The sequence below is a fragment of the Cotesia glomerata genome, linkage group LG4 (assembly GCF_020080835.1).
Source record: "Cotesia glomerata isolate CgM1 linkage group LG4, MPM_Cglom_v2.3, whole genome shotgun sequence".
In the NCBI taxonomy this organism is placed as follows: domain Eukaryota; kingdom Metazoa; phylum Arthropoda; class Insecta; order Hymenoptera; family Braconidae; genus Cotesia; species Cotesia glomerata.
In genome coordinates this window covers 10,523,814-10,538,637 of record NC_058161.1, presented here as the reverse complement: position 1 = coordinate 10,538,637, position 14,824 = coordinate 10,523,814, and the positions used below count along the sequence as shown (strand labels likewise).

The 14,824-nt window shown below is 31.5% G+C and overlaps 4 protein-coding genes across 4 annotated transcripts; 1 reads left to right on the top strand and 3 right to left on the bottom strand.

Annotated features, from left to right (window-relative positions):
* The first annotated feature begins 2,663 nt into the window (after positions 1 to 2,663).
* Positions 2,664 to 4,511, top strand: LOC123263353 (beclin-1-like protein A). The gene is made up of 2 exons (XM_044726039.1): positions 2,664 to 3,085; positions 3,185 to 4,511. Exons 1-2 carry the CDS (start codon positions 3,031 to 3,033, stop codon positions 4,453 to 4,455), a joined length of 1,326 nt encoding a protein of 441 aa, XP_044581974.1. The 5' UTR covers positions 2,664 to 3,030; the 3' UTR covers positions 4,456 to 4,511.
* Positions 4,512 to 4,552: 41 nt separating this feature from the next.
* LOC123263354 lies at positions 4,553 to 10,064 on the bottom strand. The gene is made up of 3 exons (XM_044726040.1): positions 9,787 to 10,064; positions 5,474 to 5,635; positions 4,553 to 5,072 (listed from the first exon to the last, which is right to left on the bottom strand). The coding sequence occupies exons 1-3, from the start codon at positions 9,854 to 9,856 to the stop codon at positions 4,645 to 4,647; spliced, it is 660 nt and encodes a 219-aa protein (XP_044581975.1). The 5' UTR covers positions 9,857 to 10,064; the 3' UTR covers positions 4,553 to 4,644.
* LOC123263350 lies at positions 5,661 to 9,185 on the bottom strand. The gene is made up of 4 exons (XM_044726030.1): positions 9,018 to 9,185; positions 8,041 to 8,643; positions 6,411 to 7,637; positions 5,661 to 6,300 (listed from the first exon to the last, which is right to left on the bottom strand). Exons 1-4 carry the CDS (start codon positions 9,139 to 9,141, stop codon positions 6,017 to 6,019), a joined length of 2,238 nt encoding a protein of 745 aa, XP_044581965.1. The 5' UTR covers positions 9,142 to 9,185; the 3' UTR covers positions 5,661 to 6,016.
* A 2,220-nt stretch (positions 10,065 to 12,284) lies between the features above and the next one.
* Positions 12,285 to 13,742, bottom strand: LOC123263065. Its single transcript, XM_044725600.1, has 2 exons — positions 13,112 to 13,742; positions 12,285 to 12,973 (listed from the first exon to the last, which is right to left on the bottom strand). Exons 1-2 carry the CDS (start codon positions 13,740 to 13,742, stop codon positions 12,285 to 12,287), a joined length of 1,320 nt encoding a protein of 439 aa, XP_044581535.1.
* Between the last annotated feature and the right edge of the window lie 1,082 nt (positions 13,743 to 14,824).

The following is a 14,824-nucleotide window of genomic DNA, read 5'->3' as shown; positions in this document are numbered from 1 at the left end:
TTTAAGCAATAGCTGCAATTCTACCGCGCAACTTTATGTTTCACTGCGATTTAATCAGTTTTATGTTTAATTACAAGCACTTTTCAAGATCAATGGTACACTTCAACAGCAATAATTCAGTAAAATATAAGAGACACCTTTTTACGCACATTTACTCAGTCGCGGCCATCTTGTTGTGTCATTAAAAAATATAAATGTAAGTGGTATTTGCTGTGAAAAATTATGCACAGTTATTAAAATTCATATCAAGACATTAAACAAGCTTATTTTTAAATTAAGTAAACATCATGCAATGATATTAAATCTTGTGAGTAAAACATATAGATTTTTTTAATTGTGCTAGTGATTACAGACACCAAAATATGCATTACGTTGAAGAGCATGCTAAATTTCTTACAAAGAAAGAAAAAAATTTTCATTAGAGAACTAATTTGTTTGACTAAAGAAAATATTTAAGAAAACAAAAATTCTCATGGTTAAAGTAAGGTTTTACTCAGACAAAAACTTTTCTCACCCCAAGAAAAGTTTTTCTTGCATAAAAACAACTCAAGTTTTCTAAAAAAATTTTTTCGGTCGAGCAAGCTTGTTTTTCTGTTAAGGATAAATGAACGGAATTTTTTTTTGTTATAATCGCTCCAGAAGTTCAACTTTTGAGCGCTGGGTGCAGCGTCCGTAAAGGGACTCTTTTCTAGAGACTCTACCATACCGTCTTTTTTTCGCCTAGGCCGTGAAGTTTTACCCCCTCCTTTTTTTTTACGAACTTTTCGTGTACACCCAGACGAAATTGAGAGAGACTGTAAAAAAAAAGTCACATTCTAGCGTACCGACCGATAATTTTTAGCCAATGTTAAACTTACCCTGATAGCCAAGTTGGCCGCAACTTTCTGTCTATCTACTGCCGCAACTTGTCACCAACTTGGCGGCAACTCTTGGAAAGTAACTCGGTTGGCGTCAACTTGTTCACCAACGTCGTGTGCGGGTTACTTTGCACGGATTCTGGTGCATCATTCGACTGAGTCGTGTGCACCAGAGTGAGTCGTGTTCTGCACCAGACTCAGTAGGGTGATGCACCAGAATACGTGCAAAGTAACCCGCACACGACTGAGTCTGGTGCAGAACACGAACCAGTCGGGTTTTAATCTTTCCGTGTATATATATATATATATACAGGTGTGTGTGTGTGTGTGTGTGTGTGTGTGTGTGTGTGTGTGTGTGTGTGTGTGTGTGTGTGTGTGTGTGTGTGTGTGTGTGTGTGTGTGTGAAGAGGAGGGTGAAATTTTTTTTGGAATAACTTAAACTACTATACCAATAAATTATAAAATCTAATCAGATCTTAACCTCAAAAAACTATAACGATTGGTACAAATCATATCAAAATCGGTTGATTCGATTGAGTGATATCGTTGTCGAAAAAATTGATATTGTAGGTCAGTTTTAGAAAATTTGCTTCATCAAAAAATACTAGATTTTTGAGCTCAAATATGTATAACATTTGTATTTTTGAGCTTGAAGAGCTTAAAATTTCGTATGAAGAAATTTTTCGAGCGTTTTGATCTGGTACATTACGAGAAGTTGCAGTGATGGCCTGCAGGGCTTAACCGTTTTTCAGATTTTTTTTTGAATTATCAAAATCTTCATTTAAGTATTTATTTGTTTTGAAACGAAATCTACTTGAATTATAATTTCTTGAGTACAAATTTTCCACAGAGTATTAAATCAAATCTGATTATATACATAGCATTTGCAAACAAATAATCCTATTTTTCAATAATTAGTGTCCCATATCCCGTACGGAGCACTAATTATTACAGGGATTCCAGAAAATAAACGATTGCCATTCGTTTATTCGCCATTCGCCAGTTGTTGTTGTTGTTGTTGTTGTTGTTGTTGTTGTTGTTGTTGTTGTTGTTGTTGTTGTTGTTGTTGTTGTTGTTGTTGTTTTTTTATTATTATTATTATTATTATTATTATTCTATTATATATATATTTATATATATATATTTATGTATATATAATATATATTTATTTTAAAGTATATTTAAGTTAAAATTTACAGTACTCAGTTAGTATTTGATCGTACGTTGACACGTAGGTGTCAACGTACGATCGAACCCTTTAATTACATCTGAAATTTTTGTAACAGTGGATATGATAAGTTGAGTGATTAGTTCATAGTTTGATCATTCAAATTAATTTCTCACATTGAATAAAACAATCCATAAAAGTATGACCTGGTAATAAGTTGTCTTTTGTTTTAGTAATGCAATAATAGTCAAATATTTGACTGACTGGAAGTAACGAACAAAAATTAGATTTTATGATATTTATAAGTATTCAATTAACTATTTAATTTTGCAACTTGAAATAAATAATTATTCATGGTAAATTATTCCACTATTTTTGTCAATTAGTCATTGAAAAAAAGTATATTCAGCAGTAAGAAAGAAATAAATTATCATGATAATTTGCAATGAACATATTATAATTTATTACTTTTACTCACTCACCTGCGGGTTTTAAATGTACAGCATTTAATTGTTCTCAACCTCTTCTAACAGAAGTGAATGTGATCTTTGTTATTCCGTAGGGATTAGAGTTCTTAATATTTTTTGTGCAACTACTGTCAACAATTACTCTTTTATTCGATTGTTTTTATAGTCCCGAGAGTTATGAAAATGGAGTTAATTTTTTTTTTGACGTAAAAAATATAATTGTTATTATAAGAATATATTTTCATAGTTTCAGTTAGAAATTACTGTAATTCCCATTTACGACCATGCTCATAAGTAAAAAAAATAGTCACTGAAAATCAGTGGCACTGTATACTCGAGATAAAGTTAGCGTAATAAACATAAAGAAATAAAAAACTTTCTTAAATAACTGCTGATTAGAAAACCTAATTAAAGTGTTGTTGATTTTGTTATTTCACATTCTGCACAGGCGATTTAAATATCGAGTTCAAGAAATGCATTCAGTAATCAAATTTGTTTAAACAGAAAAGTCACGGATACTGATGATTTTTCAATCAATATGAAATTTATAACGTTAATTTTTCGTAATTTATTGTTCTACAGTATAATATTAGGTCAGTATTTTCTTTTCTGATATTATAATAATATATTTTATTTGAATAATTTAAAATTGATATAATTTGATAAATAAATTGGAACTGTTGAAATTATAGATAGAAATTCAGTAATGTCTGAACGTTTGTCTGCGAGTAGCCGTGACGTAATATCAATCATAATACCAGAAGATCCAGACGATAATTTAAATATTGACCAACTGACATTGGACTTTAGACGTCAACTTGGACGACTTATACAACGAAGTCGCTTTAATAAACTAGAAAACAACCGTTTTCGCTATGCGCCAAATGATACAAAAACGTTGTTAAAAGAAAAGAAAACATTAAAAGACCATCGTCGAAAATTAAACATCAACAGATACTTAATTTCAAAATTTGATCGAAGAACTGATAGTCGTTATAATAGACAAGGTAAAAAGCAACCATTTTATCGTAGTAATTTATTGAAACGTTTATCGTCAAAAAGACGAGGTAACGTTTTGCAGAATAAACAAAAGATGCGAGAAAATAAATGGAGGCATATAAATAACTTCAGTCAAAGTAATTTGGTCAATAATAATATCAATAAAAATAACCGAAGCTCATTAGATGTTATTAATGTGGAAAATAATTCAGTAAATAAAAGAAATTCTTTTACGTTTAATTACCGCAAACGAAAGTTACAAAGTAACAAAGTATTGTCGAATAACAAAGTCAACAATTATATGATTTTGAATCCTGAGGATGTAGAATTTAGTACCTTGCAAAAAAGTAATTCCATTCCTGATTGTTTAAGAAAAATCGATGAAAACGGTAAGGAATACTTATTATGTTTTAATGGGTCCGCGATTAATTTATCTGAAACAATAATGAGAACTATCAACAATAAAGATTATATTTATGATAGAAAGAATAATGTTAACACTAATAATCCGTCATTGAATAATGATAAATCTCAAAAAAAAGTTTATCCGATAAATATACAGGTAAATGATTATAAAGAAATTGAAAAAATTCTACAAAATCCAGAGACCGTTTTGAAGCGTATAAATCCGTTAGATATAGAAAAAAATAATAATATTAATATTAATGAAATTAATAATAAAAAAAGTAGAGGTACTCAAATAGATGATAATGCCGAAAATAATGATATAATCAAGTTGAAGACATCAAATAGTCAACAATTAAAAACAGACGATTATTCAAACGATCCAGTGAGTGATTTCCTATCGGATAATGCAAGACATTATGATTCAATTAATAATCAAGAGATTTATCTACGGAATGCTTCACAATTATACTTTGATAATGAAAATTTTCCGCTAAGAATTTCAAGATCTGTTAGTAATAATCAATTTTCAAAAACACCAACGATTCACGCACGATAACGCAGTGACAAATTAATTAAACATAAATTACCTGTAAAAAAAATTTTGGACTGTTGAAGAAGAATAAAAAAAAATAATAAATCATAATAATGTGATATCATTTATTAACATCCATTTTCGATACTAATGTTTTGATAATGCAAATGTAAAGTTAGAAAGTAAATATTTTAAAATTATGTTTGAATTTTTTTAATTTTCAAACGATTCTGAAATGTCTGTATGATCATTATTATTACGAATATCTTCGCTTGAACCGTTTTGAAATTTACTGTCGTCATTGTCTTTGGAAGCTGTGCTTTTAGTAAGATTTTTTCGACGGTGAACATTAATGTTCAAATTCTTACCGTGTCCATCGCTGTATGAATAAGTATAAGTTTTTCCTTTTTTTACACCATCTTTCATTTGTGGTCGAAGTGATGAAAATTTATGAGGACGTATTTTTATTGATTGTCGATCCTTGGAAGCTGGGCGATGATGAGTTAATGAATTAATTTTGTATTTTTGCAAATATGCATTTATATTTGGAATTAACGGATGTATTATAATTTTTTGGGGTGAATTACGATTTTTATGATAAGAATTTAATGAACGATAATTGGGTGTTTTAATTGATTCATCTGAAAATAATATAATATATTTTAGTGAATATTATGATAATAAGATTATGCAGCGATCAAATCATTATTAAATAAATAAATTTAATTGCATAATAATAGAGTTTAATGGAATAGGAATATCATAAGCATATTTTTTTGCGGGCCCATTAAAAAGGTATCACATCAACGTTTAAAAATTAATTTTTGTTTAGATTACTTTCTGCATACATTATTGCAAAAGTTTTTTATAATAAATAATTCTTATCAAAATTTATTAGATATAACTGAGATAATTTGAAATTAACAGTGAAAACTTCGGTTATAGAAGGGATTTAACGGATCGGGTTTATTTGATAGAAGTTAATACTTTCTCGAGCCCATTTTAATTTATTTGAAGAAACCTCAATCAAAAAATACATTACCCGAATTACTCTTTCGTAAATGCCAATTTACGTGATTTCTAAGAGGACTATCAAATTTCATCAAATTACTTGACTCAATAGGGTCAGAATTCATCTCTATTAAATTATCGTTATCTACATAATCGTTAACGTCTGGTGAATTGAGCTCTTCGTTTGAATAATCTACAAAATTAATAGAAAAATTTTATATCTTATAAAAGATTTATTAGTGACCAAGAACATCAGCCAAGATTAAATATTAATCGAGAAATTTCATAAATATTTATTACATATAATCACATTATATTATTAAGTTGCTAACTTGTTTTGCTTAACAACCATAATTAAAGCCAAAATTTGTATCTACCGATAAAATGCTTGATAAAGTATTAATCAAATGTTGTAAAATGAATGCACAAAAATACACGAATATAATAAAAAAAAAAAATTACAAGAGATTGATAGCTCTTTGAAAATGATCGAAAATCAGTTGAGTTGTTTTAAAATTAAGATACATGAGAAATAGTATTACATTTTTAGGACTAAAAATGATTTATTCAACTTTCATCTATAAATCATCATCTTTTTATCTGACTTTAATCCAACAGTTGAATTATTTTTACTCGGATTATCTTGTTGAGTTATGTTACTAATGTTTTTTCGCAATTCATAAAATGATTTCGTTTTGCTTTTATTACTGTTAACCATATTAATATCCGGCAACAAACGACTGTGTGGCCAGTTGTTTGGATTATTGAAATCATGTGGATCGTAATTTGACTGATAATTGTCCCCGTTTGAAGGTTTATTGTTGCCAAGATTCGGTTTATTTGAAGATATTTTCGACTCTATAAAAATTAAAATAATCAATTTTACTTGCTAAAAGCATATTAATCACTTCATTACGTGCTATGGCTAATATCGCCGTAAAATTAAATTTAGAATTTAAAGAACTTACGTATAATATCAATTTCATGATTAAGTTTGACTAGTATGTCAGAAACGACTTTTATCAAATAATGCATTTCATCGAATTTTTTTCTCATTTCTATATGCATCAGTATCGTTGTATTTTTATTATCATAATTAAGATTATAGGTTGAACTATGTATGTCAGTAAGAAAGTGTCTTAAATCATCAGTTCTTGCATTAAGATGACTTATTAAAGCGACTTTATTGCCTTCCATTGTTTCTAACATCACCTTTTTGAATGTTTCTATTTCTTGTTCGATTCTTTGACCTTTGGAACATAAGCCTAATACACATTGTACAAATTGGTCCGTTTCATCTGGAGGAGGAAGAGTAGTAGAAAGAGGAGGTTGACTATTATCAGGCCAACCTCCGACTCCGTTTCCGATATCAATATCAATATCAAAATGTTCTGTTGTGAATAATGTTGTAAAACTTTGAGTAGTTTCTGGTATATTAAAAGGTGTTGTAGTATCTATTAGCTCCGTCCTTGATGGACCTGATGTCGATATATCACTTCCATCACAAGGACATGCACAAAGACAGCTGCAACTTGAAGCCGATTGTGCTACCCCATATGACTTATAATAATAATTTATCCATGCACTCAGCTCCCTAGTATACTGCTTAGGGAATAGCATAGCCGAAAATGTAGGACAGTTACAAGGACACGAACAAATACAAACACACATATCTTTAAACGGGCCATCAAAGCCAAGTTGTATCGGAGGCTGCATAAGCATCGGCTTATGAGTTGTTGTTGTTCTATCACTTGTTGAGTAATATGATGTGGTCTCTTCATATACCCTTGATGTTGTTGAAGTCGACGGTGAATATAGTGGTCTGTATGTTGTTGTTATTTCATAAGTTGGCGGCTGTCCATTAGGAGGTTGTCCGTTAGGTGGCTGACCATTAGGAGGTTGTCCATAAGGTGGCTGTCCGTTAGGTGGTCGTCCGCTAGGTGGCTGTCCGCTAGGTGGCTGTCCGTTAGGTGGCTGTCCGTTAGGTGGCTGTCCGTTAGGTGGCTGTCCGTTAGGTGGCCATCCATTAGGTGGCCGCCCGTTAGGTGGTCCATACGGTGGCTGCCCATTAGGTGGTGGTGCATAAGTTGGTGGTTGAGTCGAGGGTCTTAGAGTTGGTTTATAAGGTGGAGATGTTACAGTATATTGTCCATTGAATGGAGTTGAACTGGGTCCAGGTGGTGATCTCGTTGAACCTAAAATTTTATTGTTAATGAAGATAAAGTGAAAATAGCTTGTTTTACATAATTTAAGTTGTTAATGATGATGATGATAATAATGACTTATGGTCAGAAAATGTATTATAAGATGGCATACCTTCTTGTGAAGGCATGGATCCAGAAATATTTATACTACTTGAAATATTGCTAACTATTGCAAAGGGCAAATTTGAGAGTAATAATAAACTACCGACACCGCCTAATACTCCGAGAGGACGATCAATTTGATTTTGAACTTTAGAGATATTTGAAATTAATTTTGAAGTTTCTAATGGGAAATATGAAGAAATTTGCTTTAATTGCGACAATTCATTTGGATAAGATGACACGAGATCATTTGATCTAGATGGACTGAAAGTTCTTGAATTCATAAATTTACCAGGAGCTAAACAACTACATTGAAAAATTTTTTCGACTGCTCTTTGTACCTCCATGACTTGATCTTGAACGTTAAGTACATAACTGACAATATCATTACGAAGTCTGGATACTTCCATGTTATGAGCCGCTAATGACACATCAAGTTTTTGTTCTAATCTTCCGATCCCAGAAGTAATCAAATGTCCTTGTTGACGCGATAATTGCTTCAATTCATTATGGCTGTCAGCCAAATCACTTATTCGTTCAATTGTTGAATTTACTTGCATCAATATCCCAGGCCATAATGATTCGACAATATCAAATCGTTGGGATACATCGCTTACATTTGATGATAAAATATAGTAATTATTCTTTATTCCATTATAATTTTTCTTCATACTGTTGTAAAATTGGCTTATATTTGTTGTTAGTTCGTATAACGAATTTTTAACATCATCAACAGCATCGTGACTTGTCATTAATCGAGATATATTTGATATTATGATATCTGATTGATGATTCAATTTTTTCATTTGTCTTTTCAGATACCAAACATCCGTTTTAACGTTGAAAAATATGCGTTGCACAACATCATCTTGTGATTTTCTCCCGCCATGGAATCCTGTAAGCAAAATTATATTATTTTCTTGAAGCATTAATTTTCAATTTCCCGCTATGAGAATTGCAATTTTAAATAATTTCAAAGTTACTGTTTTTAGTTAGATTTCTGAAAACCAAGTATCTATCAAATATTAATGTTCTGTACTCTTAGGAATTTGAATATTCTGTTTTTATCATTAATTATTAAAGAAAGTATGTATCAAAAATAAGAATTAAGCTTAGATTTTAAGATTTTATTTTATTTTATCTCAAGCAAAACGTAAGAATAACTTTATGAGATATAAAATATTAAAAACGTTGAAATTTGATGAAACTTTGATTTTCAAATAATAGCTCGCTTATTTTATTTCACAATGATATACATTCAAAAATTACCGTATAAGTGTCTCGTATCGAAGTCATCATCATCAAAATGGTATTCCTGATTTTTTTCAATTCCCATTGAATCCAATGAACTCAAAAACCAAAGACACAATAAAATTCTCCACTTCATTATCATGTTCTCAAAGTGTGATAATTCTTGAAATTTTATAAAGTACCATCTTTTATTGAATACCATAAAAGAGAAAGAAAAAATGTTTTTGTGCTTTAACACTATTTATAATTGAATAGATGAATGAAATGGTTAAATATATTTATCACCTGATTTATAAATAATCATGTATTTCACTGTCGAAGTAAAAAAAACACTACCTAAAATTTCGATAAATTTTATGTTATCGTCATTTAAACATTATAACAGTTTCCATTGTTACTTGGACGCGTAAATAATTCGTTGAATTAGTCCATGAAACGTAATGCTATTGAAACATCACTCTTTAAGGCTAATCAATTTTTTATTAATAAAAAAGTATTTATTTTTCTATGTTCAGTATTAATAACTTGTTTTTACAATTTTTTACAACTCACTGTCATTATTGATTATTATTATTATTATTATTATTATTATTATTATTATTATTATTATTATTATTATTATTATTATTATTATTATTATTATTATTATTATTATTATTATTATTATTATTATTATTATTATTATTATTATTATTATTATCATTATTATTATTATTTTATAGCTTATTAATGATTGATCTTGGCTGACTTAATTAACGCAAAATTAATTATCATAAATAAAACTTACATACAGACGGTGCTGGATGACGGGGCGTTGTAAGAATCAACAAAATTGGTAAACAAATTATCGGAGGCATATCTTGTGATATAATTTAACTACTTTGTTCCAAAAGTAGAAGTAACCATATAATTTAAATGAAAGTATTCACTTTTAAATATTTATTAATAACGAATAAACAATCTGAATAACAAATGTAAAATTGCTTATACCCAGTAGTTTTCATCGACAAGGTATCGCGATAACGAAAGATTTATTTCTAACGATAAAATTACATTCATCAATACTTTTGAGTATGTAGTTATGATATTTCAATTACTGTGTATAATTTATAGTCTAAATAAAAGATTAAATTAGGAATGTTTATTGAGAATGATCATTTCTGAATTGATGATTTCATAAACGAATAAAAACAATAACAATCAAACTTAATCCAATAAGAAAATAAAACCATAATATCACACTATGCTTGTTAGTTTGTACAATCTTTATTGACATTGTTTTATTGGTCATTATGAGTTTGTACAACATTTATTTATTTAAAAATCTATCATTGATCTAATAATATTGTACATGATGAAATGCTATTTAAACAATTATCCTTCAATCGTATTTTAAATTAATTTTTTTATTGGTTTAATAAAATCGCGTTGATTGCCTCATTTTATCGAGGCTGAATGATTGATGATTTGGAGAAATTTTATAACGATATACATTTTTCAAATCATTTAAATAATAATTGCCTGAGACATTTTTGAATTAATTTATTAAAACGTCTGCTGACTATTAAAGAAAAATATTAAAAAAATGGTTGACCCTGAAAGCTATCCAAGGAGCGAGTTTAAAATCATTTAAAATTTATAAATAAATACAATTTAAAAAATTTGAAGTCTTCGTTTTTAGTAATTTTCATAGAAATCTAACTATTGCATTTGTCCTCATGACGCAACTTTTGAAAAATTTTACTATTTTTTGACTCAGTTCGTCAGGCTGGTTCAGAAAATACCATTAGTTCAAAAGTTTATATATGTATGTATTTATATATATATATATACTAGCTGACCCGGCAAACGTTATTTTGCCATGTGAATAATTTCTAGAGAATTTCTAGTGTAGAAAAAAAATTACTAACTTATTGGAAGTGTATAAGGATATGGAATATGAGTGAAAAAGGCCTGGAGCGCTGTGAACGATGAGGGAATGTTGTTTAAAAATAACAAAACACCAAACATTAATTGTTTTAATTTATTAAAAGTAATAATTATTTATATAATTAATTAATTACATAATATTAATCTCTTAATGCTGCAGCGTGAACAATATTTTTTGTTAGCCCGTCTTTAGCTAATACAAACAAACTTGAAGGTTTACCCACTCGAGAGCATGCAACGTATAATTGTCCGTGTGAAAAACATGGTGTGCTCAAATCTAAGCCACAAACAGACATTGTTTGGCCTTGGGATTTATTAATAGTCATTGCAAATGCCAATCTAATCGGAAATTGAATACGCTTAAATTGAATTGGCACATCTGTGGGTATAATAGGTATTCGTGGTATCAATATATTTTCACCTCGAAACTTGCCATTTAAAATGGTGCCTTCGATAATGTTTTTCATTAATTTTTTAATGACTAATCGCGTACCGTTGCATAGCCGTGGCGGGTTCAAATTACGAAGCAAAATAATTGAAGATCCAACCTTTAATTGTAAGTTATGTGGTGGCATGCCTGGCAAATCTAGTGAGTTCAAAAACTCTGTTGGAAAATTTACAGCTTCAGTGTCATCGCAAACTGTATCAATAGATTTATATGATACCAAGTCCCCTGGCAATAACTGTTGTATCTTCAGATTTAAAATATCAACGTCCACATTTTTTGCAGCTAACATTGCTCTTTCTGCAAGCCACTCGAGATTTATGTAATTCGTGTGTACATCGGGAAATATTTGTTCAATGAGAGCATCTTGCGAATCAATGATTGTGCAGAAATCATTCGCTAATTTTATGTATCCAGTTTCAGCTATAGTGACTTTTCCATCGCCGATATCTAAGAGTTGTTTTGAGAATGTTTCAGCGGATGGATCTTGAAGCATTTGAACGCGCATATTTACTTTCAGCTGTACTATTTCAACATTATGCCACAATGTCGATGATTTTAAGCAGGCGTTGATTTCATCAGCGTATGTTGAACGTGGAATGACGGGAAGTGTTTGTCTGAAGTCACCTGAAAGGACTAACAGAGTGCCACCAAATAGTTTGTTTTTAATATCTTTCAATGTCCTGTTCAACGACTCAAGCGAATGTTTGTGTGCCATGGTACATTCATCCCAGATGATAATTTTACACTGTTTCAGCACTGTGGCTATGGACGATTGTTTTTTTATGTTGCACACTGCGTCAGGGTTATTTTGAATATTTAGTGGTAGCTTAAATACTGAATGAGCTGTTCTGCCTCCATCCAATAAAGTTGCCGCAATGCCCGATGATACAACGGCCAATGCGATGCCATTATTGGATCGTATTTTTGGCGAGAATTAGCGAAATAAGGAATGTCTTGCCAGTTTCACCTGGTGCATCTAAAAAGAAGAACCCACCTTGTCCTGCTGAAACTGAGAGCATAATGTGGTCGTAAATGGTTCTTTGTTCCTCATTCATTAGTGGGACATTGCGAGTAACAATCGTCGCCGTTTCTACAGTGTTGTACTGCATTTCACGATTCATTTCAGTGTTCATTAAATCAGTTGCACCTCGATTTGGCGAATTCATACCGAAATGACTGAGTGGTAAGTTGGCAATGATAATGCAAAGATCCTCAATAGCAATCAATGCTTCATTGTACATATAGTCGCTGAATGTTATCGCTAGATCGTTACACCGTGTACGATGTTGATGCAATATATCATCAGTCACTGAATCTTTGTAATTATTCCACAATATCTCTGCTCGGGCTGGAAAACATGTAGTCAACACTATAGCGAATAGTAGACGAATTTGTATTGCTGTACAGTTCAATGCTGCTTCAGCAAGCATACATTCCCACTGATTGTCATCTTCTAGCAAGCCGAGTGCAAGGCATGCATCTTTATACGTTGTATACTGTTGCCCATTCACTTTACGTATATCTTGAAATGACAATGGGCCAGTAACATTAACCAACAATAGTCGAAGATAAAAGCACTCAGTCTGTCTTGGATTCACTGAAAATACTCGCCCCAAGGCGTTTGATTTGAATAAATTGGGGCATGCATCAACTGGTGAGCCTTACTTGCAGGGTATCCATTGTTTTGTTTGAGCCCATATGAAATAGCGTGGTACTTGTGAATAGAGTAATGTACGTGCAAAGGCACCAAAATCATCCGCACGATTACACAATTCAAAAAATTCAGTGAGTTTAGTTTTTGGTGGATTTATAGCACGATCAATCGCTGTCTCGTTCGTGAAATATACACGCTGACCATTTTCAAGATGAACGGCTAACTGAACAACTGCTGGATCCCGTTCATGAATTGGAAAACCAAAGATACACCAAACAGCTTCATTGGAGCTGATGTACCGACCTATTTGGTAGAGCGTTATTTCATCGTTTTTATTTACTGGAGAAGCACTCACATTGGTATTTTCCACTCTAAACACCGCCATGTCACTGCCTTTATGGACATACTTGCAAATGTATTTGATGCTCTTCACAGAACTGCAGAACTCAACATTAATATGAGCATTGTATGTTTTGCTCAGCAGGGGCGAATATGGCACGACCCAACGACTGTCAATATCAATGTCTGTGTTGCTGATGTTTTTAATAAATGATTGTCCGCCATTATCTGGATTCCTTCGACGATATATTGGATATCCGTTGACATTTGTGATTGTATCGTTAGTGAAATCTTTAGGGAAATTTTTTGTACATTTTCCATCTGACATGCAAGGCGATGAACGATTAAAAGTACCGCATGGGCCATGAATCATGTTTGCTGTAACAATATCAAACAGCAATTGATCAGTAGACGGATCGGGAATTTCTGCAGAAATTATATTATCTATTTCTTCAGGACGGATTTTGTCGATTAACCAAACCAAAATGTGGGCATGAGGTAATCCTCGCTTTTGCCACTCAACCGAGTACAGCCAGCAACGTGTGGGACCGAATACATGTGATTTAGTAATAAAATTTATTAATGACTTCAGCTTTTGTCTAAACACACGTGCTGTAATGTCATGACGATGTATTGCATTTTGGCCAAGCAACAGCAAAGATGTAATCTCTGGCCATTTTGGATTACATGTGAACGTGATAAATAAACACGGTCGCCCATATTCGCGCACGAAAGTCAGAGCACCCTGTATATACTCTTGCATATGACGTGGACTGCCTACGTACGATGATGGTAGAATGACAGAGTTACCAATTTCGGCGGCGTCGGCGTTGTTGACAATAGCGTCTCGCAAGTGAATGTACTCTTCCACACGTAGCTTGAGTTGATTATATCGTAAGTATCGTAGTCGTTCGCCTTCTATCTTCGCGTACATGTTGACCATGAATTGTTGACAAAGCTCTCGAAATCGTAGAATGACGTTATCCAGCCCGCGTCTAATCATCAATCTATACGCATAATAATCCTTCGAGCTAACGTTTTTGTTTGTTTCGGCTCCTGTAATAATATATTCATAAATATTAATTTAAGTTAATTGCGTTTAATAATTTAATTGTTTTGTTAAAAGTGTAATAATAAAATTCATAATAAATGAAGTACCTGATACGGGATCTCGTTGTTTAATATTTATGCTATATCCGTCTTGTCCCTTCCAGAAGATTAGCGGATATTGGAGAGCGTCATATGAACGGTGGGTATCAGCAATGAACTAAAGATTATTATTTCTCCTACGAATCACAATTTCTCGTGCACCTGTACGATCGCCAACCATGATTCCAGCAACGTCGTCAGCAACAGGTGCATTGAATCTACGAATGTGTTCTCCAGCTGGTGTTTTATTCTAATTTGTGCATGTGGGATTTGAATATTTTCAAAAATTCATTATGCTCATTTAAT